At 51.1% G+C, this 26,445-nt stretch overlaps 1 protein-coding gene and 1 long non-coding RNA gene across 2 annotated transcripts; one reads left to right on the top strand and one right to left on the bottom strand.

The window, feature by feature from the left end:
- The first annotated feature begins 1,212 nt into the window (after positions 1-1,212).
- On the top strand, positions 1,213-16,803 carry RETSAT (retinol saturase). Its single transcript, XM_003124944.5, has 11 exons — positions 1,213-1,515; positions 3,741-3,923; positions 4,406-4,647; positions 5,297-5,498; positions 6,476-6,673; positions 9,069-9,188; positions 13,298-13,436; positions 13,646-13,755; positions 13,840-14,006; positions 14,393-14,552; positions 14,783-16,803. Exons 1-11 carry the CDS (start codon positions 1,347-1,349, stop codon positions 14,926-14,928), a joined length of 1,836 nt encoding a protein of 611 aa, XP_003124992.1. The 5' UTR covers positions 1,213-1,346; the 3' UTR covers positions 14,929-16,803.
- LOC100519476 (uncharacterized) lies at positions 16,695-26,445 on the bottom strand. The gene is made up of 4 exons (XR_298231.4): positions 26,357-26,445; positions 24,932-25,845; positions 23,203-23,286; positions 16,695-21,255 (listed from the first exon to the last, which is right to left on the bottom strand). It is a non-coding gene; the product is annotated as an uncharacterized LOC100519476 (long non-coding RNA).

Raw genomic sequence — 26,445 nt, forward strand, 5'->3', positions numbered from 1 at the left:
ATGAGGATGCAGGTGTGATCCCTGGCTTTGCTCGGTGGGTTAAGCATCTGGCATTACCTTGAGCTGTGGTGTAGGTCAAAGACTCCGCTTGGACCTGGTGTGGCTGTGGCCATGGCCGTGGCCGTGGCCAGCAGGTGGAGTTCCCATTCGACCCCTAGCTTGGGAACTTCCATATGCCGAGGGTAGTGCCCTAAAAAGAAAAAAAAGAAAAAAAATTGAAGTATACTTGATTTACAGTGTTGTGTTAGTTTCTGGTGAACAGCACAGTAATTCAGATATATATATATATATATATATATATATATATATATATACACACACACATATATATACATACAGTATATTTTTATATCTGTACATATGTGTATTTATGTATACATATATGTGTGTATATGTTACTTTTCAGATCCTTTCCCATTATACGTTATTACAAAATATTGAACATAGTTTCCTGGGCTATACAGAAAGCCCTTGTTGTTTATGTTACGGTACATAGCATAGGTTAAAGTACATTCCCTTTAGGCAAGGAGCTACATTAAGGGGAATGATTTTAAGTTTAAGCTTGCTAGAGCTTAAACCCTCTAACTGTTTAATCTAGAAATTGGATCCACACCTTAAATATAAGGATTGGAAGTTACAAAGTTGCACCTACCTAAGGCAGTCTTTTCATCAGGCTTGTCACTGAAGGCTCCCCGCCCTCTCCAGCCCCCACCAGAAGCAACGCCAATCCCAAGAGAGCGCCGCGGCCAAAGCTGTCGCTTAATTGGGCGGAACAGAGCCGGGTGCTCGCCAGCTGCGGTGAACGGATCTCAAATAAGATCTCAATCCACTGAGACACCCAGACAGGGGCTGCAAAGGGACTCCAGACAAAAACTTTCTCACTGCTCGGTGGGGAAAATAGGAAACCAACTTGCCTCAGGTCATCCAGCGAGTTCTCAGCACAACCCAGGTCTCCTGTCTGCTAGTCGGGAGCCTCTCACTGTCCTGCAACGCTCAGCCTTACCTCCGCCCAGGAAGATCATTTCCACCCTACATTCCTCCTCCTCCTCCTCCGACCCTCGGGGCGGCCGGGCGGGTCCCCGAGTTCCCAGCGTTTTCGCAATTGGGGTCCGCAGCCCCGCTGCCCCCCACCTCCGCGCATGCGCACGGCCCTCCGCACAGCAGGCGAAGGAAGTACGAGGAGCGGGGAGGGTCAATCTGCGCTGGAGACTTGGTCTCTGGCCAAAAGATCTGGGCGCATCAGCGGCCAAAGCTATTTCCGCCTACTCTGTGGGGCAACAGGCTAATTGGGCAGAGCCGCGGCCGCAGTCGGAGCAGACGGGTTCCCCACACCTGAAGCCGGCGCGATGTGGCTGTCGCTGCTGCTGCTGGCTGCGCTGCTGCTGGCCGTCCTCGGCCAAGTTTACAAGTGGCTGTTTGCAGGCAGCTCTCCGAACCCCTTCTCCGAGGACGTTAAGAGGCCACCCGCACCCCTCGTGACGGACAAGGAAGCCAGGAAGAAGGTTCTCAAACAAGGTCAGCTGGAGGGATCCCCGGGGTCCGAGGCTGCGCCCGCACTTCCTTGCGGGTTAGTGTTCCTATTTCCGCAGGGCCAGCCGCTGCGCGACCCCGGCGTTAGTTTCCCGAGATTTAAGTGCGGGGAGGGCTTTGTTGCAGGTGGAGGCGCCTGCTTTAGTGTGCATATCCACCACCTGCGAGAGCCTTCACCCCCGCAGACTTGTGGAATCGTGGTCTCAAGGCGCGGGCACTGACCTCGGCGAACCAGTCTTGGCATAGCCACATGCAGGGCCAGCCACTTAGTATAGCCGTGGTTAGGCACGGCTAAACAAGAGAGAAGACCTTTTCCCCCACTTGGCTTGAAGACCTTAATTTTTTTCACTTGGCTTCCAACATGAGTTCCAGGACGTGGGAGAGTGGCCCAGAAACCTTTATAGGAACTTGCATTTGGCCCGTCAAGTGATTTGATTGGCTCTCATGTGATGAACCAGGGTTCAACGGGGTGCCTTCAGGCTTTGAGCTGCCCTTGACCAGAGGACCTGCACTGTTATGTTCAAAAAGTATTTGAGGGTTTCACACAAACACACGCTAAAAAAGGAGTTCCTGTCGTGGCTTGGCAGTTAATGAACCCAACTAGTATCTGCGAGGACACAGGTTCAATCCCTGGCCTCGCTCGGTGGGTTAAGGACCTGGCATTGCCCTGAGTTGTGGTGTAGGTTGCAGATGCGGCTCTGATTCACCCCCTAGCCTGGGAACCTCCATATACCTCGGGTGCAGCCTCTAAAGACAAAAGACGATAAAAAAAAAAGTATTTGAGGGTTTCTACTAGGGCTTAAAGAAAGAATTCTGCTGCTTAAAAAAAAAGAAAGAAAATGAGATGACTAGTTTCAACTGTTTTTCAAACCGGATTGTGATCTCTTAGTGGCTCTTGAAATCAGTTTGGTGAGTTGTGACTAGTATTTCTGAATGCAGTAGAATGGAAAATATCAAAATGCCTCCTATGCAGTTCTGGCAAATAATGTGAAAATTCTATTTCAGGTGTTTATATTATATACTAACACATGTCCTGGGGTGTGATAGGAAGTGTATTTCTCGTTATAGATCCTTTTAAGAACGTTTATAAAGTTAAAATTTTACCAAGCTCTCTAGCAGCTTGAAAAACTCCAAAACTCAGTTCTTCAGGAGCGATCTTGTGTACGAAGTGCCCATGTGGCACCACATGCCATCCAATTTTGTCTTGCCTGGGTGCAGCCTCCTCCAACCCTGTCTCCAGGCTTCCCCAGTGTGAGGGGGCAGTGCTGTGATTTTTCAGAGCAGTTCTGTCCTGCCCAGGCCTCTGCATCCAGATCTGGAAGAACCATCATATGACTGGGCTGTTCCTCTGCCACCTGCAGACCCTGTATTTTCCAACAATAACCTGTTTGTGGATGGCCTGTTCCTTGTGCCAGAAGCCTGCCCCATGGTATTCTTGGCCCCCACCTCCTGTTTCCTTTCTTCCTAGCTCTCTCTCTGTCTGCACTTAGGTTTCTGAGCCTCTATTGCTGTCAGCTTTTTTGGTTCCTATAGTAGTTTATGGATTCTTACTTTCTTTGTAAGTAGGGAAGGAGTTCCCTGGTGGCTCAGTGGGTTAAGGATCCGGCACTGTCACTACTGCTGTGGCTTGGGGTTCAATCCCTGTCCTGAGAACTTTTGCATGCCAAGGGGGCAGACAAAAAAAAAGAAAAAGAAAAAGAGAAAAATAGGAGTTCCCATCATGGCTCTGTGGTTAATGAATCCAACTCGGAACCATGAGGTTGCAGGTTTGATCCCTGGCCTCGCTCAGTGGGTTAAGGATCCGGCGTTGCCATGAGCTGTGGTGTAGGTTGCAGACACAGCTCGGATCCAGAGTGGCTGCGGCTCTGGCATAGACTGGTGGCTACAGCTCCTATTGGACCTCTAGCCTGGGAGCCTCCATATGCCGCGGGTGTGGCCCTAGGAAAAAAAAAAAAAAAAAAAAAGGAAAGAAAGAAAAGAACAGAAAGCAGGGAAAATCCCCGGCTACATAGTAGCTTTGGTTGTGTCAGTTCGGATCAAACCGGATCATTTTGTTTCACCTCCCTGGCTGGTCCTGAGTTCTTCCCAGGTAAAATGGTTGGGTATTTTAGTGAGGGAGCTCCATGCCAAAGGGCTCTAGAGTTTTCATCTTTGCTCTTCCATGGCCCCTGCCTGAGAAGCTCACCTTCTACCTCTTCCCTCTGCTGCAGTTTTCTCAGTCAACCGAGTGCCAGAGAAGCTGGATGTGGTGGTGATTGGCAGTGGCTTTGGGGGCCTGGCTGCAGCTGCGATCCTGGCCAAAGCCGGCAAGCGTGTTCTGGTGCTGGAACAACATACCAAGGCGGGAGGCTGTTGCCATACCTTTGGAAAGGATGGCCTTGAATTTGACACGGGTAAGGCTTCTGTGGAAAGGGTTGGGAGCAGGAGGTTTGAAGTAGCCGTGGCGGGATGATACTGGGCATTTCTGTGATTCTGGAGTCCCCACTTTCTCCCTGGGGATCATGTGCCTTGTCTGACGTCCATACTCGCTGGGAGCTGAACTGGGCATGGGTTTGGTTTCAGCTGCAGCTCTCCCTACTGAAAGCCTGGGTACCCCCTCTGGGCATGGACTTGTCCCTGCAGGACAGCCTCTTTCACCTTACTTCCTTGTTGGAGCCTTTCCAGGGCTCAGTCCCCTTAGCCCCATGATGCCTTATTTTGTAGTGGTTGTTGTTGTTGTTTTTGTTTTTGGCTACAGCATGCAGTGGCTTGATGTAGCATCTCAGTGCTCAGACCAGGGATTGAACTCAGACTGCAGCAGTGAAAGCACTTAGTCCGAACCCCTAGACCACCAGGGAAGTGCCACATGAGGCCTTGTTTTTTTGTTTCCCAACAGGAATCCATTATATCGGGCGCATGGAGGAGGGCAGCTTTGGCCGATTTATCTTGGACCAGATCACCGAGGGGCAACTGGACTGGGCCACCTTGTCTTCTCCCTTTGACATCATGGTCCTCGATGGGCCCAATGGCCGAAAGGAGTTTCCCATGTACACTGGGAAGAAGGCCTATGTTCAGGGCCTCAAGGAGAAATTTCCCCAGGAAGAAGCTGCCATCGACAAGTACATAAAGCTGGTTAAGGTAACATGGACATGCTGAGGACCCCTTACTTAGTCCCATCAAGACCTTATTAGTGGAGCGACCGGTGAGGAAGACAGCAGGGAGGAATAGCATCTCTGTTGGGAGCTCATCCCCACCCAGGCTGGCCTCTGTGCCCAGCTGGGCCCTCTGTCTTTGGAGCCTGGGCTCAGCAGCTGCCACTCTCACTCTGGCCCCTGGGGGGCGCCCTGCTCTCCTCCCTGACCAGGTTGGCATCCATGGGGTCATTTCACTACCTACCCTTTTTCCCTTTCTCTGAGACCAGATTGGGATTTTTCTGAAGGAATTCGGGCAGGAAACAGAAAAGCCAAAGAAGGGCTCATCTGAGTGTAGAATGAAAAATTCTACAACATTTTAAAAATCTAAATTCAGGAGTTCCCTGGTGGCTCAGCAGGTTAAGGATCCGGCATTGTCACTGCTGTGGCACAGGTTCGATCCCTGGCCTGGGAACTTCTGCATGCTGTGGGCATGGCCAAAAAAAAAATTTTTTTTTTAAATATCTAAATGCAGCCAAGTTCAGCCAGGGGTAAGTGTTGCTGGGCCCTTGAGCTGGTGCAGGCTGTCGGAAGATGATTCTGTTGCAGCAGGTCTAGAGATGGGACCTGTTCCTGCCTGCTCATTTCCCTCCCAGATGGTGTCCAGCCGCGCCTCTCATGCCATCTTGCTGAAGATCCTCCCACTGCCCTTGGCTCAGTTCCTAAGCAAGTACGGGCTGCTCACTCGTTTCTCGCCGTTCCTCCGCGCATCCACCCAGAGCCTGGCCAAGGTCCTGCAGCAGCTGCCAGCCTCCCCGGAGCTCCGGGCTGTGCTCAGCTACATTTTCCCCACTTATGGTGGGTACTGGTCTTGGGCCATGGGCCCCTCCTGGCTCTGTCTTTCTTCCTGAACCCACTTGGCTGAGATAGAGCAGCACAACCCTGGGCACCCCGGAGCTTAGGAAGGAGGTGTCTGTCGGCCTCTCTGCTGGATGCCGTCATCCCTGCCCTGCGTGATCCTTCCCGACCCACACTGTCTTCCCTGGTCTTGGCAGTATGGAGTTTACAGGGAGGACATTTCCACCAGCCCCAACACCTGTAAGGTTCCCCAGGTTTGGGTGGAAACAGGCCCCCCCTGGCTGCCTTGAGCCCTGGGGTCACGTGGATCCTGGGATGCATAGACTCAGGCTGAGAGTTTTCAGTGGGAATCCACATCCCTCTCTTTCTCTTTCTCTCTCTCTCTCTTTCTTTCTTCCTTCCTTCCTTCCTTTCTTTCTCTCTCTCTCTCTCTCCCTCCCCTTCCTTCCTTCCTTCTTTCCTTCCTCTCTTTCTTTCTCCTTCCCTCCCTCCCTCCCTTTCTTCCTCCCTTTCTTTCTTTCTTTTTCTTTCTTTCTTTCTTTCTTTCTTTCTTTCTTTCTTTCTTTCTTTCCTTCTTTCTTTCTTTCTTTCTTTCTTTCTTTCCTTCTTTCTCTCTTTCTTCTTTCTCTCTTTCTCTCTCTTTCTTTCTTTCCCTCTCTCTCTCTCTCTCTTTCTTTCTTTCTCTGCAACCACAGCATATGGAGGTTCCCAGGCTAGGGGTCCAGCTGGAGCTGCAGCTGCTGGCCTACACCACAGCCACAGCAACTCAGGATCCAAGCTGCATCTGTGACCTGCGCCACGGCTCGCAGCAACACCACGTCCTTAACCCACTGAGCAAAGCCAGGGATCGAACCTGCATCCTCATGGACACTAGTCAGGTTCTTCACCCGCTGAGCCACAACGGGAACTCCCCAGATCCCTTTCTGATTGGTTGTGCTACCTGCTCCTGCCCCATCATCCCTTCCTTCCTTCTGTAGGTGTGACCCCCAGCCACAGCACCTTTGCCATGCACGCTCTCCTGGTTGACCACTACTTGAAAGGGGCCTTTTATCCGAAAGGGGGTACCAGTGAAATTGCCTTCCACACCATCCCTGTGATTCAGCGGGCCGGGGGCGCCGTCCTGACAAGGGCCCCTGTGCAGAGCATCTTGCTGGACTCAGCTGGGAAAGCCTGTGGTGAGAGCCTTGTGTCATCCTCACAGTCCCTGGGCTTGGGTGGGAGGGACTTGGGGTCTCTGGATGCAGAGAAAAGAGAGCACTGAGGGCAGAAGGTGTAGAAGAGCCAACTGCCTTGGGGCGGGGGTGGTTAAGGACAGGAATTGCCCCCAAACTGGGTCCTGGGTGTAGTGATTGACCCAGAGGTAAAAAGGACATGGAGGAGTTCCCGTCGTGGCGCAGTGGTTAACGAATCCGACTAGGAACCATGAGGTTGCGGGTTCAGTCCCTGCCCTTGCTCAGTGGGTTAACGATCCGGCGTTGCCGTGAGCTGTGGTGTAGGTTGCAGACGCGGCTCGGATTCTGCGTTGCTGTGGCTCTGGCGTAGGCCAGTGGCTACAGCTCCGATTCGACCCCTAGCCTGGGAACCTCCATATGCCGCGGGAGCAGCCCAAAGAAATAGCAAAAAGACCAAAAAAAAAAAAAAAAAAAAAAAAAAGGACATGGAGTTTCCTTGTGGCGCAGAGGGTTAAGGATCAGATTTTGTCACTGCTGTGGCTCAGGTCACTGCTATGGTGTGGGTTCGATCCCTGGCCCAGCAACTTTCACATGCCACGGGTGCGCCCCCCCCCAAAAAAAAAGGACCCTGGAAGGATAAAAGTTTGCATGGTCCCCAGGGAATAGTATTTCATCATTTGTTCACTAGATACAAATTGCTATCCAATAATCTGTTACTTCCTTGCACGCAGGGGCTGTACCTTGTTTTTTTTGTTTTGTTTTGTTTTTTTGTCTTTTTTTGCTATTTCTTGGGCCGCTCCTGAGGCATATGGAGATTCCCAGGCTAGGGGTCCAATTGGAGCTGTAGCCGCCAGCCTACACCAGAGCCACAGCAACGCGGGATCCGAGCCACGTCTGCAACCTACACCACAGCTCACGGCAATGCCGGATCGTCAACCCACTGCAAGGGCAGGGACCGAACCCGCAACCTCATGGTTCCTAGTCGGATTCGTTAACCACTGCGCCACGACGGGAACTCCGGCTGTACCTTTTTAATCTTTATGTCTATAGGAGTTCCCATCATGGCTCAGTGGTTAAGGAATCCGACTGGGAGCCATGAGGTTGTATCTTCGATCCCTGGCCTTGCTCAGTGGGTTAAGAATCTGGTGTTGCCGTGAGCTGTGATGTAGGTCGCAGAAGCGGCTGGGATCCTGCGTTGCTGTGGCTGTAGTGTAGGCCGTTGGCGATAGCTCCGATTAGACTCCTAGTCTGGAACTTCTATATGCCGCGGGCGTAGCCCTACAAAAGGCAAAAAGACCGAAAAAAAACTTTATGTCTATAGATTTTAGCACATCATAAAGCCCAGAAAATGTTTGCTCACTGACTGACAGAGTGGGTACATAACCTGGGCGCTCCCTAGGGTGGAGTGAAAGCCAGCAGGATGTCCTGCCCTCAGTCTCAATGGCAGAGAGGGGTCCAGACTCTTTGTGCCAGCTTGGGTGTTTGCTGTCACCTGTACCGAGAGTCAGAATCCTACCATGGATGAACTCTGAGAGGTGAGGGTCTATGCAAGAAAGGACTCTGGTTAATGGAAGGCCACCCAGAAGAGGAGGTCGGGGGAGGGGGCAGACAGCAGCCTGGGGAAGGTAGGGCTGGTGTGACAGTGAATTCACCAGAGGAATCTGTCAGGGGGAAGTGGTGAGTGGGTGGCCCAGGGTGCCTAAAAGTCAAGAGAGAAAAGGCCATTAGTGATCACTGAGGACACATTTGTGAAAGAGACTGAGAAGTTGCCAGTGATGGGAAGAGCGGGGTGGCCTCAGCTAACGTGAGACTTGATCTCCCGTTCCTGAGCAAGTTCTCCTTCCAGCCGAAAGGGGTCTGTGAACCAAACTGGGTTTATCCAGTCAATTAAATTCAGTTCTGAATATACTGTTTTTTGGTTTTGTTTTTGTGTGTTTGCTTTTTAGGGCCACACCTGAGGCATATGGAGGTTCCCAGGCTCGGGGACCAATTAGAGCTGGAGCCGCTGGCTCACACCACAGCCACAGCAATGCCAGATTCTGAACCCACTAAGCAAGGCCAGGGATCGAACTTGTGTCCTCATGGTTGCTGGTTGGGTTCATTAATCCACTAGCTGGATTCTTAACCTACTGAGCCACAATAGGAATTCCGTCACTGGAGGATTTTAAAGAGAATGTGTTGGAACTCGATCTCTGGCCCATGAGCTTTGTTGGGGTTAATGAGAATGTTGGTGGGCTGCAGCCCACACATGGTGGGGAAAGCCAGGGAGCTCGTGTAGGGATGATGGGACAGGCTGGCAGTACTTCATGTTCCTGGGTCGATGTGGGAGAGGTCTGGGGGGCTGGGTTCTGGTGCTCCTGGAGCACAGAGAACTCCAGCCAAGCTCTTGTGCCTGCAGGTGTCGCCGTGAAGAATGGGCAAGAACTGGTGAACATCTTCTGCCCCGTTGTGATCTCTGATGCAGGACTCTTCAACACCTATGAGCATTTGTTGCCGGAGAAGGCCCGCTCGCTTCCAGGTACACCGCTGGGCTGCGTCACTCTCCTCCACGTGCCCCAGCCCTGCCCTTGCTCAGCCCAGCTCATGCTTCACCCATGAACCTTTTTTTTTGTTTTTTTTTTTTTGCCCTTTCTAGGGCTGCACCTGTGGCATATGGAGGTTCCCAGGCTAGAGGATCAATCAGAGCTGTAGCCGCCGGCCTACGCCAGAGCCACAGCAACACAGGATCCGAGCCGTATCTGCAACCTACAGCACAGCTCACAGCAACGCCGGATCCTTAACCCACTGAGCGAGGCCAGGGATCGAATCCGCAACCTCATGGTTCCTAGTCGGATTCGTTAACCACTGAGCCACGAGGGGAACTTCCCCCATGAGCCTTTTGACCCTCCTTAGGCAGAAAAGATGAGCACAGTGCTCTCTAACATCTGTTCCCAGCAGGCTTCTGTTTAGGGCTTGGGAAACAACTTCCTTTATATCACATCCTCCCCAAAGACCCTTTGGTCTTTATCATGTCTTTCTTTTTTATTTATTTTATTGTGTTTTTATTTTTTGCTTTTTTTTGGGGGGGGGCACACCTGTGGCCTATGGAGTTTCCCAGGTTAGGGGTCAAATCAGAGCTGCAACTCCTATTCATGACACCACAGCAATGCCAGATACCCGACCCACTGGAGCAAGGCTAGGGATCGAACCCGTGTCCTCATGGATACCAGTCAGATTCATTTCCACTGCACCATTATAGGAACTCCCGGTCCTTATCATTTCATTCTTGGCATATTTACTGCCTTTCCCCCATAACCTAGGCACGTTTCCCTCCCCCTCTTTCAGGTTTCTGGTCCCAGTTATCCATTTCTGGTTTCCCTAGATCTTAGATCATCTCTCTGATAGTTAATGATGGTAGGTTGGGTCCTAAAGAAACGTTTCTTGTATTCTCGCTAAAGTTGCTGCTTCTTTCCTGAATCCCTTGCTTATTTTGAGTGGGGATGGCTGGTCTGACATCATCAGTAAGGGAAACTGAGGCTGCCGTGGAGAAAGACTTTGTATAATTGTTGTGGGTCTTAGGAGTTCCCATCGAGGCTCAGCGGTAACAAACCTAACTAAGATCCATGAGGACACAGGTTCCATAAGGATCCAGCATTGCCATGAGCTGTGGTGTTGCAGATGCAGCTCGGATCCCTCCTCGCTGTGGCTGTAGTGCAGGCCAGCAGCTGTAGCTCCGATTCATCCCCTTGCCTGGGAACTTCTGTATGCTGCAGGTGCGGCCATTAAAAGGCAAAAAGAAAACAACAACAAAACAAAACAAACAAACAAAACCCAAAATAAAAAAACGCAGTATCTAATCACTTATGATGGAGCCTGATGGAGGATAATGTGAGAAAAAGAACGTATATATATGTATGTGTGACTGGGTCACCTTGCTGTACAGTAGAAAATTGATGGAACACTGTAAACCAGCTATGATGGAAAAAATAAAAATCATTAAAGAAAAAAATGCAGCCAGGTTCAGTCAGGGGTAAGTGTTCCTAGTCCCTCAGGCTGGTGCAGGCCATTGGAAAGGTGATTCTGTTGCAGCGGGTCTGGAGACAACTGTGCAGCGTAAGTCACAACTGTGGCTCCGATCTGATCCCTGGCCCTGGAACTCCATATGCTGAGGGAGGGCCAAACAAAAAAAGAATGAAAAAAAAAAAAAAAAAAAGAATAGTGGGGCCTTGGATTTCCCTGTGGGGAGGGGGTGGCAGTAGCGCTTGTCTCTCAGGTACAGATGCGCCTCCTGAGCTAGCCTCCTCGTCCTTTGCCTGACCTGGCTGGGCCCCAGCTGGCATCTACTGCCAGCAGAGGGCTCCCGTCGCTGACTGGGTGAGCTGAATGGGGTGAGGCAGAGACTGCCCAGTGGCCTTTGGTACTTCCTGCCTCCCTCCCTCCCAGGGCCTCTGAACCCTGACACTGTCCTCTGATGGCCCCAGTGTCACACCCGGCCGGTCTTCTCTCCACGCAGCCATGCCACAGATGTAGCTGCTGACTTGCCTTTCCTCACTGTGATTATGGCTTCCACTGCTTTTCTGTAGCTCAGAACCGAGGACAGTCTCACGTGCCAGCACTGACCTGCCTAAGGCACCAGTTGTCCCTCTTGGGTGGGGGTTGGATGAATCCCAGTTTGAGAACATTCCAGGCAAGGACAGCAACGATGCTTAACTCAGAGACCCCCGGCTGCCAGGGTTCTTTGTTTCCAGCTCTTCAGGGGTAGAGATTCTCAGAGCTCTGTCTCCCTCTCAGTGATGGGAACCAGATATCTGTGGCCTTGGGGACAGGCAGTGCTGGTTGGGGGTGGTCAGGCCTTTGAGGCAGCCTTTGAGAAAAGAGTGCCTTCCTTAAATTTCAGGGCCGAGCTTTGCAGGTTACTGGGGATGGCTGAGAGAGGAAGTTAGCGGGGTTTTTTTTTTTGGAGGGGGGGCTGCTGTGCTTGCAGTATGTGGAAGTTTCCTAGCCAGGGATCGAACCCGTGCCACAGCAGTAACCAGAGCCAGAGCAGTGAAAACACTAGATCCTTAACCCGCTGAGCCATCAGAGAACTCTCGAGAGGCAGTTTTTCAGGTAGGGAAGACGGGTTTGACACACAGTAAGGGGAGCTGAGACTGGTGTGGAAGAAGGAGGGCTTGGTATAGTCGTGTACCTGATATGGGTCCCAAGGTTCTATTTTTCTGGCAGGTGTGTGGCTCCTGAACCCCTTCCTTCTAGCTGGGGGAAGGGGAAGCAGGGGCTGGGCAGAGGTGGTTGCTGTTCTCAGGGCCCTCTGAAGACCTAGGGGGTTTTATTCCTGGGCCCCATGCCCACCTTGCCCCACATGGAGAGGGACTGCCAGCATCATGGAACCCAGGTGGGAATGTGCCCTGGTGGCTCCAGGACAGTGACTGCTCCTCATCACCCTCCTCCCCTCCTCAGCACCTGTACATCTTACACCTGTTGTCCTACTGTAATTGTTACAACACCTCCTTTCACCCTCACAAGTGGCCTTTTCTGGATGATAGATTCTAGGATCAACCTACCCATGGCACTCAGTTCTTTTCAGCCTCTAACAGGATAGACAGCTTCTCAGGAAAGCCTCTTTGCAGTAGACAGGCATCATATCTGATTCCCTGTAGAGTCCCCACAGCCTCCCAGGGGGCCATCACATTTTAGCTCAACAATTATTGGGGTTTTTTTCCCCCTTTCTTAGGCCTGCACCTGTGGCATATGGAGGTTCCCAGGCTAGGGGTCAAATCGGAGCTATAGCCGCCGGCCTACACCACAGCCACAGCAATACCAAATCCTAGCCATGTCTGTGACCTACACCACAGCTCACAGCAATGCCAGATCCCTAACCCACTGATTGAACTTGCATCTTCATGGATGCTAGTCAGGTTCTTAACCTGCTGAGCCACAACAGGAGCTCCAACAATAGTTATTTGTTAAATGATTTAAGCAGAGCAGCCAAGGGAAGAGTTATCCCTCAGGCAGGGCCTGGAAATGGTCCTGGGAATAGGAACAAAGGATGATTGGTGGGATCAATTTCCAGAAAATTGGTCTGGGATCATCTGTTGAGAAGTGGGGCCACCGAGTGGCTTCAGTCTGGAGGACATCTGATGGCTCCCACAGTGGCTGTCACCTTTCTCAGTACTGTTCTTCCCACCTCCCCAACTGAACCCCCACATGCTAAGTGCCCGTGGTGCTGTTGGCATCTGTCCTGCACGGATCCCCATTTTGAAGCCTGGTACTGATGGTCCCGTGCAGGAGGGATTCTGCACATTCATTCATCAGATGGCTTGTTTTCAACCTCCGTACTGAAGCCAAGGCTTATGTCAAACCTGTGTTCATAGCCGCGGGTTTTATAGTGCAGGACCCATTCATCATGCAGAACTTAAAGACATCAAGGATTGAATGACTGGAGGCTGTGAGCCTGAGACTATCCTGTAGATGCTGTGAGCCAGCTCAAGGAGCTGCTCCTCAAGGCCTTCGGAGCAGAAGTCTGGGCCTGTGGCTTCACAGGCCAGAGGACAGAAGAGCAGGCCCCCTGCCTGTTGATATCTGAGTCTGTAGATGGGGCGGGCAGGTGATGCCAGGCGCCCTCCTTCACATGGCCCTCCCACCTGGCAGGGGTGCAGCGGCAGCTGGGGGCCGTGCGGCCAGGCTTGAGCATATTCTCTGTCTTCATCTGCCTCCGAGGCACCAAGAAGGACCTGGGTCTGTGGTCCACCAACTACTACGTCTATTTTGACACAGACATGGACAAGGCGTAAGGCGTGGGTGTGCCCGGCGAGGGGGCGGTAGAGGGAGAAACAGCGGGATACAGGGTGGGAGGAGGTGGGCAAGCATTTCCTTCCCATCTGGGCTGTGCCTTGGCTTCATCCCTTTGGGGGTCCGTGCGGATGAACTGCGCTGGGGGAGGGGGTGCCGGTGGCCTCGAGGAACGAGGCCGGGGCTGACAGCCCATCCCCATTGCAGGATGGAGCACTACCTCTCCCTGCCCAGGGACAAGGCTGCAGCCCACATGCCCCTGCTCTTCATTGCTTCTCCGTCCAGCAAGGACCCGACTTGGGAGGACCGGTTCCCAGGTGGGGCTTGAGGTTCCCTCGGGGAGGGAGGGGCGTGGGCGGGGCCGCAGTAGTGACGCAGCTCCTGTCTGTCCGCATCCCCAGACCGCTCCACCCTGATCGTGCTGGTGCCCACCTCCTATGAGTGGTTCGAAGAGTGGCGGGACGAGCCCAAGGGAAAGCGGAGCAGCGACTATGAGACCCTCAAAAGCTCCTTCGTTGAAGCCTCTCTGTCAGTCGTTCTGAAGCTGTTTCCACAGCTGGAGGGGAAGGTAGGGAAGCAGACCCAGCGGGTGGTGCCTCTCTCCTTTCTCTGGGGCCAGGGAATGAGGCCCGGTTGACTGAGCTTTAGGGAGGGATAGGCAGGCAGGTCATTCAGGGGCGTGGAAGGGGAGAGGCAGGGTGGGGGATGGAGCGGTCTCACAAGGTCCCATTCTGCTGACTTGGCTGCCTCTTATGGAGGTTCCCAGGCTAGGGGTCGAATCAGAGCTGCAGCTGCCGGCCTCCACACAACTATGCTGGATCCAAGCCACATCTGTGACCTACACCACAGCTCATGGCAATGCTGGATCCTTAACCCACCTCATGGATCCCAGTCAGGTTCATTACCACTGAGCCACGAGGGGAATTCCCTTGGCTGCCCTTTTTTCCTCCTCAGGTGGACAGTGTGACTGGAGGGTCCCCGCTGACCACTCAGTTCTACCTGGCAGCTCCCCGGGGTGCCTGCTACGGAGCTGACCACGACTTGAGCCGCCTGCACCCTCATGTGATGGCCTCCATGAGGGCCCAGAGCCCCATCCCCAACCTCTACCTGACAGGTACCCTGACTGCCCCAAGACCCAAAGTCCTCCATTCCTGTTCCCAGACCCTGCTGTCCCTGCCGTCCCCCACACCCTGAGCTGGGCTCCCTCGGCAGCCATGGACCCCGGTCCTGGTCTGAAGCCATCACTGGGTGGCCCCAGCACAGGGAGGTGAACCCAGGAGCCCTTGTCCTTGTTTGTTTGTGGGGTGGGGGCCGTGCTCACGGGCCTCTGCCCTTGTCTCCTAGGCCAGGATATCTTCACCTGTGGGTTGATGGGAGCCCTGCAGGGGGCCCTGCTGTGCAGTGGCGCCATTCTGAAGCGGAACTTGTACTCAGATCTTTGGAAGCTGGGCTCGAAGATCCAGGCACAGAAGAATAAGAAGAAGAATTAGTCTAGTCAGGGAGGAGTCGGGAATTTGGCCCGTGCTAGGGCACAGACCCCTGACCTTCCCGAGCTTTTCTGCCTTAGTTCCTTGATCATGCAAAGATTCTGATTGGTTTCTGATTTCTGAATGGAGGTCTGACATGAAAGTCTAGCAAAGGTCACGGTTCTAAAACTGTTTTTTTGGATTTTTTTGTTTTTTTCCTGGCTGCCCTGCAGCCTATGGAACTCCCGGTTCAGAGGTCAGATCAGAGCTGCAGCTGCAAACTAAGCCACGGATGCAGCAATGCAGATCCCTAACCCACTATGCCAGGCTGGGTATTGAACCTGTGTCCGAGCGTTCCCAAGGTGCTGCTGATCCCATTGCACCACAGAGAGCTCCCTAGGTTCTAACACTGAAGCTCTAACAGCTGGGTAGGTGAGATTATCTTCCTCACACCTTGTAACACACTGTCCCTCCCAGAGGCCAGGTGTGGGCTACTGATTTGGGTGGCATTCATGGCTCATCAAGCAGCACTCTGCGTCCTACAGCCACGCCCCCTAACTCTGAGCCGTCAAAGCGAATATACTTTTGGTCAGGTGGCTAGAACCCTCCAGAGTGTGGGTCAGCTGAAGCAGGCTGGTCCCACTGGCTGGGGGCTTCTCCCAAGCACTCTAGTGTAGCGCTGCAGGACTTCCACATGTTGAGGGAGAGAGGGTGCATGATGAGCATGGTTTCAGTTGTAGCTCCATAGGTTCAGAGTCTCCAGAGCCCATCTTTCTGGTTTCAGCGGCCCTTTCAGAGGTTGGGGAAATGCCCTTATAGGCTCCACGTGGGCGTGGGAACTGGGGGTTGACAGGACGCAGGCGTGAGCAAGGTGTGTTAGAAGATCCAATTCCTACTCAGCTGAGCCCTTGGCTGGTCTTCCTTACCGTCAGGGTTACATTGGGTCTTCACCATGCTGGCACCCAGATAACCCTCCCAGAGCCCAGGGCCTGAGCCTTGTGGCTTGTCTTGCCAGATACAGCGCGGGGCAGGGCGGGGCAAAAAGATGAAAAGTAGTTGGGTGAGGCAGGCAGAAGCACATTCCAGCCAAGGGTACAGCAGAGGACAAGGGCTGAGGTACCCTGTGTGATGACAAATGGCCCAGCTACCTCCCAGACCTGGACCACAGGCTGCCTGGTGGAGAGGAGGGGCAGGATTGGAAGTCTGTCAGGATCAGAACACAGAGAGCTGCAGAATATGTGCAAAGCCGGGGAATGGCCTTTCCAGCATATTGGTGCCTACATTGGGATCAGGTGGGAAGGAGAGTGAAAGCTAAAGCTTCAAAAAAAAGTGACCTTCTGGAGTTCCCGTCATGGCGCAGTGGATACTGAATTCGACCTGGAACCATGAGGTTGCGGGTTCGATCCCTGGCCTTGCTCAGCGGGTTAAGGATCCAGCGTTGCTGTGAGCTGTGGTGTAGGTCGCAGACGTGGCTCGGATCCCCCGTGGCTGTGGCGTAGGCCAGTGGCTACGGCTCTGATTAGATCCCTAGCCTGGGAATCTTCATATGCCGTAGAGATTCTGTTAGGCCTTATTTCAATTTTTATTCTGTACTAATAAACAATAATAAGAGGGGTTAGGAGGTATAATCAATACTGTCACAGCTTTGTATGAGGACAGATGGGACTAGACTGCGTGTGATCTATGTGTAATGTATACAAATGTCGAAGCACTATATTGTAACCTGAAACTAATAGTGTATCTCAACTGTACTTCTTAAAAACAAAAAAAAAAAAAATGGAATTTAAAGATTTTACAGCTTCAATATTTAAAATTTATTTTGGTTTCTGTGCAGAGGTACAAAACTACATTGTGATGGCATTCACAGAAGCTCAATAAAACAGTGTATGCTAAAAAGTACTCATTAGACCAAATAAGCTTTAAAGAAATAAAATTAAGTTACAAGCCAGAACTATAAAACAGTGCAAACCAGTGGCATTCTAACTGGGTAAACAAAAAAGGGGAGCAATATCAACAATCCACCATTTATTTAACACATTAGACGTCTGCATCAAAGGAATCTCAAAGAGTGTGAGGAAACTGGTTTGAAACACCCTACAGCTCAGACCCAGTGCCTTTATGAGGAGGTTCTAGGTTGGGATATTTAGGAAATTCACACATGACCTGTGATTCAGCCTTGGTTCTGGATGTACACAGTTAAATTAAATGTGGAAATCTCTTCCCAGGATTCTTGCTTAAGCGGAGGCGATGCCAAACACAACCCTCTCAGCCAGAGCTTTCAGATGAGGGCCAGCAGAACTACAGGGTCTTGGGGGGCAGCCCCCTCTCATCCTGTTCTAATGATGCCAAGCATGTGCGGGGCGGGCTGGCGTTCGTCATGTGTGCAGCATTACCTATCAAGTGACCAGGCAAAAACAAGGGGTGGGCTTTTGAATTAAATGAGGTGAAGTGGGAGAAGAAAATGGGAATTCGCAATCAGGGGGATTTCAGAGGTTTAGAGTTCTGTCACCAAACGTGTCATTAAAAGCCATCATGGGAAAAGAAATGCCAGCGTATATATATATGCTGTTGTCACATCTTTCTGAGGTATCTTAGTCCTTCTAGATAGCTGGCCTTCTACTCCCCCAGGTGGACTCTCTGAATCATTCTACTAGGAGTCTGAAGCAGGCAAACAAGGTCCCCTGTTAACACCCGTGACTGAAGCACAGACTCCTCCAAACAAAAACCACTCTTCAGCCAAAAGCTTGGGGCTGGACAGGAGGCACATGCAGGTCGGGATGGGGTGCCTCTCATGCCCACCCCACCCCCACCCATGGGGGGGCAGATCCCCCCCTCCCCGAGGATACCCTCATCTCCACAATCTCTGAGAAAACATGCTTCAAAGAGTCTATCCAAAAGCCAGCTACCCAGAAAACAACTTTCCTTTGGGGTGGGAGATTTTCAGTGCAACTTCTAATGTGCAACTTAAATTCTACTGTACTCCTTTACACAAGAAATGCTACTTCTCTGAGTCTCAAAAAGTGAAGCTCTGTGGACTCCACAACACTTCTTAAATGTCCCCTTGCTGCCAACTCTCTTGGTGCCTGGGGCCACACTTCCTTTCTGCTGTCCTCTTTACTAGCAAAATCCATCAATAAGGGACAGCCACCAGTAGCCAGAAAGCTGCGTGAGACCTCAGTGAAGTCAAAGCCCAATGTCCTGAACAAAGAACACGCTCTCCTTTGCAAGAAGAAACTGGACTCCTCAAGTGACCGGGGAGCGTCCCGTGCGAGGCAGACATGCAGAGGGTGCCATGGGTGCTCCTGCAAGGAGCTTACTTTTCTTGGGGAGGACAGAGACATCAGATACCAACAGCCAACTGCCCTTTTTGCCAAAGTTCCAAAATTTGTACTGGTGTTCTCAGGCGCTACTAAAGCAGAGTAAAGTGGGGAAAGTCGGGGGGGGGGGGGAGTAGTCAGGAAGGTGCACAGCAAAATGTGAGCTGGGCCCTGAAGGAGCCATGGAAAGAAGAGAAGGGGGGAGCACCCTAACAGGAGAGCCGCAGGAAGCCAGGGGCTGGCTGGAGGATGCAGCAAGGATGAAAAGGCTTAGGGGCCCAAATGGGCACCTGCAGAGAGGGGCCTTCGGCCTGGAGAGGATGCAGGGAAAGAAAGGCAGGCAGGGCAATGCCAGCCTGAGGAGCCCTGAATACCATGGTGCACGAGCTTGATTCTTGAAGACTGAGACACTTCAGATCACCACATGTCCCTTGGAAAGATCGCTCTAGTCTCTACACACACAAGAGAAGATGGGCAGGAGACCAATTAAGGTAGCTCCTGGGGGGAAAAAAATTCCAGGAGAGAAATGAAATGGGTGGGGGTGGGGGGCAGGGAAGCAAGGACAACAGAAAGAAAGACTGTAGCTGGAGACAGTTTCTAAAAGATGGATAGGACTTTTGTGACAAGAGATCAAAATGGCAGAGGTCTGTAGTCTGGAGTCGAGATGATTAAAGAAGGTGGTCTGTGGAGAGGGGCAGTTTAATGGGCAGAAGGGAGAAATTCAGGTTCAGTGACAACAGGGTGACCAAGCTGACACATCGAGCACACAGGTTGGGGCTCTCTGGAACTAGGCCGAGGGTAAACACTTGGGTGCCACTCATTCAGAGGATGAGGAATGGATGAGTTTCTGAGGAGAGAAAGGAGTTTCTGACCACAGCCCTTCAAGCACAGGATAAGGCAAAGGTGGTCTCAGAAGCCAGGAGGGGAAGTTCAGTGCGGATGGCCTAAGGGTCCAGTTCTGTCAAGGACAAGACTAAGCTTTGAGCCCAAGCCACTGGATTTGGTGATTTGAAGCTCAGGGAAAACATCATTCACAGGAAGACGGGGATCAAAGTGAGTCTGTAGAAGTGATGAAGAGGATGAGTGGCAAGGGAGCAGAAGCGAGACTTCTGGCGGAAGCTGAACAGCAAAACGAACAACAAACAGGATGGAGGGGAGCAGAGGAATCTGGGCCTGCGCAAAGGTGGAAGGAAAGGGACTGGCAGAGACAGGCAGAAGGAGAGGACATCAGAGGGAGGAAGAAAGGCAGGGAAACGGGAGACAGCAGGGAGTAAAACCACCGCAGCCAAGGGTATTCAGTCCTCACCTGCACAAATGCTACCTGCAGAGAGCAAAATTGCAATGCAAAGTCAAGGGCTGTTTTAAGCGAGCTGGAAGGTACCATGACAATCGGGATAGCCCCTTCTTCCGCCAGACTTTTCAACAGCCCAGAACTCACCCTGTTCCTCGCTTTGCACAATCTGTGCACTTCTCTGAGATGAAACATTCTACTTCAGCCTTTGCTGGTTGTGCCCGTGGCCTGCTGAAGTTCCCAATGCAAGGACTGAACCTGTACCACAGCAGTGACCTGAGCCACAGCAGTGACAATGCTGGATCCTTAACCGCTAGGCCACTGGGGAACTCCTATTTTGGTTTTTTCTTTGCAGAAACAACTCTCTTTAGGCTCTCTATAATAGGGTGGCACAACTAGAACAGGTTTAAATAAAGCTTGAAACAGCCCAAACCCCAGGGAACGCTCTGAATTCCTTAAATTTTAATAACCCCAGATGTGGGATAGAAGAAGGATATTTACTAATTAGCCTTGGATTTTATTTTTATTTTTTAACGACTCCCATGGCATGTGGAAGTTCCAGGGCCAGGTATCTAATCTGAGCTAGAGCTTCGACCTACACCACAGCTTCAGCAATACCAGATCCTTCACCCACTGGGCTGGGCTGAGCTGGGGAATAAACCTGCACTTCCGCAGAGACATGCTGGATCATTAACCCAATGCACCACAGTGGGAACTCCAGCCTTGGCATTTTGTACCAGATAAGAGGACCATTAACTAGATTTAGGTAAAAGAGGGAGGACAGTCAGTCTGTAAATATAAGTCAATTTTAGGCAACAAAGGCAAAACAGTTTGCAGGAAACCTGTTTCATAACAACCCTTTGAGAAAAACTGCTGACCAAAGCCAAACTGAACCACGTGCTTTCTTGCCCAAAACATGAACTCACCCTATTTCAAAAAGTTCTCCTAACAATAGTGAGTAGGGTGAACATAGTGTTTCAATCATGGTTAACTGCTATTTAAAAAAAAAACCTGTGATGGGAACCGGAGCTTTAAGGCTTTCCTCCCAGAATCCCCAAGTATGGTTTTCTGCCCAGACCGACCAAATGGAAGTAGGGTGGCTTAGTCCTAGGTGACATGAAAATGTCAGAAGAATGTGAAGAGCTTGTGCTGGGCAGGCCGGGCTCGCCGGCGATAAAGCACGTTTTCTCGCTGCTGTTTTGGTTTGCTGTCAAAGCCTTTGAAGAGAATCGTGTGCTCAAAGGAGCCCTTCACCCATCAGCATTCCCCACCTTCTCCATCTTCTGTGGGGCGCATCCCCCCAAAGGGAGAGGCTCTGGGAGACGCACCTCAGCCTGCTGTAGTCGCCTAGGTCTGTGAAGGTAAACAGGGGCGAGTGCAAGAGTTTTCAAGGGAAAACTTTACCACAAGGCCAAGGTCCCACAGAGGGCAGTCAGCAGCGAGCACCTGCTGAGGGCTGGGGTCTTCCTTTGGTCACTGCTGGGTACCCACATGCTCCTCTACTCACACTCAGAGGGGGACAGGCTGGAAGACACCAGCATAAATAACAGGAACACAGGAGGACAAGGTCACCAAAGTGCAGGTGCAAAAACCAAAGCAATCCCCCCCTGCCTCTGCCAGACTCGCCACCAAACCCGAGAGCAGGGGGTCTCTCTTAGGTCACAGTATTTTTCTCTTCATTTTTCTTGACTTAGAAACAAATCAGCAGGGAGGACATGGTTCTCAAGAACAGAAAATTCAAATCTGAAACGAGAGCAACACAATCCATTAGTAATGTTCATCTTTCTCCAGAGGGCTGTACCTTACTACTATGATTTTTTTTTGTTTTTCTTTTTTGGCTGCCCTGCGGCATTATCGAGTTCCCAGGCCAGGGATCGGATCCGACCTGCAGCTGCAGCAACGCCAGATCCTTAAACCTCTGCGCCGGGCCTGGGACTGAACCTGCACCCCAGTGTTACAGAGATAACACCAATCCCACTGTGCCACAGTGGGAACTCCACTACTCCGATCTTGGGAGGAAAAAAAAAAGATCTTACAGGAGTTGAAGTTCAGGGGAAAAAATTCAGAATTAAGACAAACTGACCCTCAGAATTCCCACTGTGGTGCAGTGGAAAAGCATCTGACTAGGAACCACGAGGTTGCAGGTTCAATCCCTGGCCTTGCTCAGTGGGTTATGGATCTGGTGTTGCCGTGAGCTGCGGTGTAGGTTGCAGACGCAGCTCGGATCTGGTGTAGGCTGGCAGCTGTAGCTCCGATTAGACCCCTAGCCTGGGAACCTCCATATGCCATGCAGATGCGGCCCTAAAAATAAAAAAAAAAATAAAACGAATAAAAAGACAAACTGACCCTCTACAATACAAACAGCAATTGGTAAAATAAAAGCACTTAAAACTATTTCACAGGTCAGCTTGAAAGAAAACATCCCCTAGAAAGATACGTACTTGGTGAAAGGCATATGGGAATCTTGGCATCTATTTTGTACCATTTTCTATTGTTTTGAATTGTTTACATGGACTTTTTTTTTTTTTTTTAATTGGGGGAAAAAAAATAACAAAGGGGAAAAAAAATCCTTAGAGTCAATTGTAAGGGAAGGTACTTGGCCAAGTTTATAGTGTGAGGCTGACCTACTGGGTTAGCTAATAGAGGTTCTGAGTGAGTGGCTTCTTCTGTAGCTGGTATGAGCTGTAGTGTGAACCCAACTCTGGGAACAACCCAGAGTCAGGCACCAGTGCCCTCACTGCTGCTGCACAGAGGGAGAAAGAGCGAGTGCCAGCAGCAAGGCTGTGGAAGCCTTGTCCCTGCTCATGCAGGTTGCCACTGGGGTGGAAGGAGGACTTTGCTTTCTGGCAGAGGCCTGGGTTGGCCGCACTCAGGAAGTCTATTTGCAGGAAGCTTCCAGATTCTCTATTTCTGGATTTGTTTGCTTTCAGGGAGTGTAGTCTAGTGTTTTAAGACCCAAAGAGCAGTTTCCTGGGCATGTGGTGTCACCTGGGAACGCCCTGGAAATGCAGAAGCATAGACTCAGCCCATACACACCGCACTTTTCTTTTCTTTTTTCTTTTTCATTTTAGGGCCAAACCCATAGCATATGAAAGGTCCCAGGCTAGGGGTTGAATTGGAGCTGCAGCTGCTGGCCTCCGCCACAGCCACAGCCGCACCAGATCTGAGCCACATCTTTGACCTATGCCATAGCTCACAGCAACTCCAGATCCTTCTCCCACTGATCGACACCAGGGATCAAACCTGCATCCTCATGGATACTAGTCAGGTTCTGAACCCACTGAGCCACAACAAGAACTACCCAAACTGTGCTTTTAATCACAATTCTTAGGGTGAGTCACATGCCTCTTAAAATTTGCGAAGTGCTGGTGGAATGTAAAAAGAACAGGCCGGAGCCTAGGGAGTTGCCCTCAGGTCTTAACTTCTGCCTCGAACTTAGGAACTTAAGCGGGTAGCAGGGGGGATCACAATGTTTCTGGGCCTGAGCTTCCTCATCTGTCTAGGGAAGAAGTTGTCGCAGAGGTCTGAAGGGTCTCTTCAGCTCTAACGTTGCAGATGTGCTAACGTGGATGTCTGGACGCCGTGGTCTGAAAAGGGCAAGGGCCGCAGGGCCCCCGGAATCAGCCAAGCCAAAGGCAAACCCAGTGCTGGGCCTGGCTGAGACAGCATTGCCCTTCCTTCCTTCCTTACCTTCTGGTCCAAACGCTGGTAATCACTGGCCTTTGGCCGCCGTGTGACTTTGGATCTTTTTCCTTCCAGGACGAAAGCAATAATCTGAGGAAAGGAAAAAGAAAGTGATTAACAAGTCACTCGCTAATGACTTATTTCAGTCTCTGAAATCAGTGGCCCGTTTGTTAATGACCCTAACAGTAGAAAGAGCAGAACATCCACAGAAAGGCCCTGTGAACAATTAGAAGGAGGAGAGGGCCCAGTTGCATCAGAATCCCTTCTACTGCTAAACAGGAAATGACAGATGCAGGAGGGCTGTTCTGGGCTCTAGCTCGTGGAGTGTACATGATTTACTCAAGAGCACTCAGTGAAAAGAACTGCCAGCCCCTCCCCAACTTGGCCTCCTCTGGGCTAAGCCACCCCCCTTCTTTTTTAAATGATAAGCAATAACTATTTCTTATCTGCTCTTCCCCCCCCCCCCAACTTGGCTTCATCTTTACCTTACCACTCTCATTTCACACCTAAGGTTACTCTCCACGATGAACACTTAAATGGAGAATAAGGAACACTTTTTTTACTAAATGTCTTCCCTCATTTCTCACTACCCAAGGCTTTACAGCTATCACAAGTGCTTTTTTTTTTTTTTTTTTAAGGGCCACAACTGCGGCATATGCAGTTCCCAGGCTGGGGGGTCGAACTGGAGCAACAACTGCCTGCCTACACCACAGCCACAGCAACTCAGGATACTTCAACCCAATGAGCAAGGCCGGGGATTGAACCCAAATCCTCATGGATACTGGTCGGATTCTTAATCCACAGAGCCACAACAGGATGGCTATCATAAACTGAACCCTTCAATTTTAACCCTGCCTAAGAAAAATAAATTCTTAGGACTCATAAGAAATCATTTTGTTGTTAGCGGTTACTAAGCAACAGAACAAATGCTGCCAAAGCAGAAGACGCGTGCAATAAGGCAATCTCTGGCCTTTCTTCTAATCAGAAACTCAAATGACCACAGAAGAGAGTCCCTGGGCACTCTGCTGTTGGTGCTAAAGACTAGGCAACCCTTGAAGATGAAAGCTTGGGAAAGGAAGCTAGAAATAATGAAAAGACAGGAAGCACTGTCTTTTTGAGAGTGGAAACAGGAAGGCGAGTGCTCGAATTACTTTATGAACTGTCAGGTACACAGGTCCCCTCAAGTTGCAAAGGATGGAAGTCTGGGATGACACCCTAATTCGGGTCGGGTCACAATAACGTTCCAAAGTGGGCACCTGACGCAACAGTAGCAGGTACTCAGGAAACAGTGCTGAAAACAAATGATTTCTAAAAGAAGAGCAAAGCGCCCCAGCAGGATCTGAGAAAACTGAAGTTTTGTTTTTGTTTTTTCATATTTTTCTTTTAGGACCACACAGGTGGCATATGGAAGTTTACAGGTTAGGGATCGAGTCAGAGCTGCAGCTGCCAGTCTACAGCCCAGCCACAGCAACACCAGATCTGCACCATGTCTGTGACCTACACCACAGCTCACAGCAACACTGGATCCTTAACCGAGTGAGGCCAGGGATCGAACACACATCCTCATGGACACCAGTCAGGTTTGTTACCGCTGAGCCATAAGGGGAACTCCTGAAGTTTGTTTTTAAATTCCCAGTGCTTACAGGCAGACGAGTGATGGAAAACTCATGCACCACGCTTTCAGGGTAGAGGAAATCCCATCCCACTCCTCTTCTTAAGGCAACTCAGGACTTACCTTCCGCTTATTGTGGTAGGCAATATAGAGGACAGCGACGAGAATGGCTGCCGTCACCAGATATGCAAAGAAGTGGCTGCTCTCTGCACTGGCATTTCCAAGATTATCCTTATAAACGTCATCCTTCTCCTTATCCAAGGGTTTCGAAAGTGCCCCTTCACGGTTCTCACTGGAGGCAGGGCCAGGCATTTCTTTCTCTTCTTTGGGTGGTATATCCTCTTCAGGCTCTGTATCCCCTTCTTCAGTCTCCTTGGGCTCCACAACTTCAGCTGGCTCTAAAGACTTACCTTCTCCCTCCTGCTGGGGAGAAGAGGAGTCCAAGTCCAGTAATCCTTTTTCCACAGGTTTAGTTCTAGGAGACTGCAGAGCTTTGTCAGCTGATGGATTTACAGCAGGCTCCTTGTTATCAGAAGAGGGGTTGGAGATTGGATTGCCGGAGTGGTCTTTGGAAGAAAGCTGCTCCAGTTCCAGTTTGCTAGGGTCCTCAATTGTGGCAGTATGCTCTTCAGATTTCCCCTTGCCAGAGCCATTATTCGTGATGTCCTGCTTCAGTTCCAACTTGTCAGGGTTGCCATCCACAGCAGGGTCCTCAGATGTCGCTCTGTCAGAGCTGTCATTCGTGGAGTGCGGCTCCGTTTTCGACTTGCCAGGGTCAACATTTGTGTTGTTGTTATGGTCGACATTCGTGATATGCTCTTGAGATTTCGATTTGTGAGGGCTGTCATTCGTGGTGTTTGGCTCCAGTTTCGACTTGTCAGGGCTGACTTCCCCGGTGTTTTGTTTCGGAATGGATCTGTCTACTTTGTCTGACTGAGAAGGCAGTTCTGCGGTTACGAGCTTGGAGTCTCCAGTAGACTGACTTACCCTCAGAGTGGGTATTGTGGAGGCTGGCACAGAACTTGACGGCACGGAGTCTGAAACAGAGAAACCAGCTAGCTAAAGAAAGGCAGGCGTGGGAGATCCCGTCCTGGCTCAGTGGTTAACAAATAGGACTAGGAACCATGAGGTTGCGGGTTCGACCCCTGGGCCTAGCTCAGTGGGTTAAGGATCTGGGAGCTGTGGTGTAGGTCGCAGACGCGGCTCGGATCCGTGACTGTGACTGTGACTGTGGCGTAGACCGGCGGCTACAGCTCTGATTAGACCTCTAGCCTGGGAACCTCCGCATGCCGCACCCGCGGCCCTAGAAAAGACAAAAAAAAAAAAAAAAAAAAAAAAAAAAAAAAGTGAGAGAGGGAGGCAGGCGGGGAGAACGGAATCCTTAGATGGGTTCAACCGGCAAAAAGGGGAGGGGGTGATGGTGAGCGGAAGGATGACGACAGCCGGGCAGGGAGAAAGTAAGGTCAGATTGCCCACCGGTGAGGATGGTGGGCCTGGGGGCGAGAGTGAGATGACGAGAGGCTACTAGAAGGGGGGGGGGGGTCTTACCCTCCGCTGCGACGCTCAGCAAGACAAACGCAACCAGGAACCTCATCCTGGACAGACTGCACTTCCGCCCTCTACTGCTGTCGCGAGAT

Source organism: Sus scrofa, chromosome 3 (genome assembly GCF_054392235.1).
Source record: "Sus scrofa isolate SSC_HxYL_T2T_F1_AM1 chromosome 3, Sscrofa_HxYL_maternal_Yorkshire_Landrace_v2.0, whole genome shotgun sequence".
In the NCBI taxonomy this organism is placed as follows: Eukaryota; Metazoa; Chordata; class Mammalia; order Artiodactyla; family Suidae; genus Sus; species Sus scrofa.

Coding starts and splice junctions, on each gene's coding strand:
- RETSAT (XM_003124944.5), top strand. CDS start 1,347: ATGTGGCTGTCGCTGCTGCTGCTGGCTGCGCTGCTGCTGGCCGTCCTC. Junction 3,924..4,405: donor TGGCCTTGAATTTGACACGG/GTAAGGCTTCTG, acceptor GTTTCCCAACAG/GAATCCATTATATCGGGCGC. Junction 6,674..9,068: donor CTCAGCTGGGAAAGCCTGTG/GTGAGAGCCTTG, acceptor TTGTGCCTGCAG/GTGTCGCCGTGAAGAATGGG.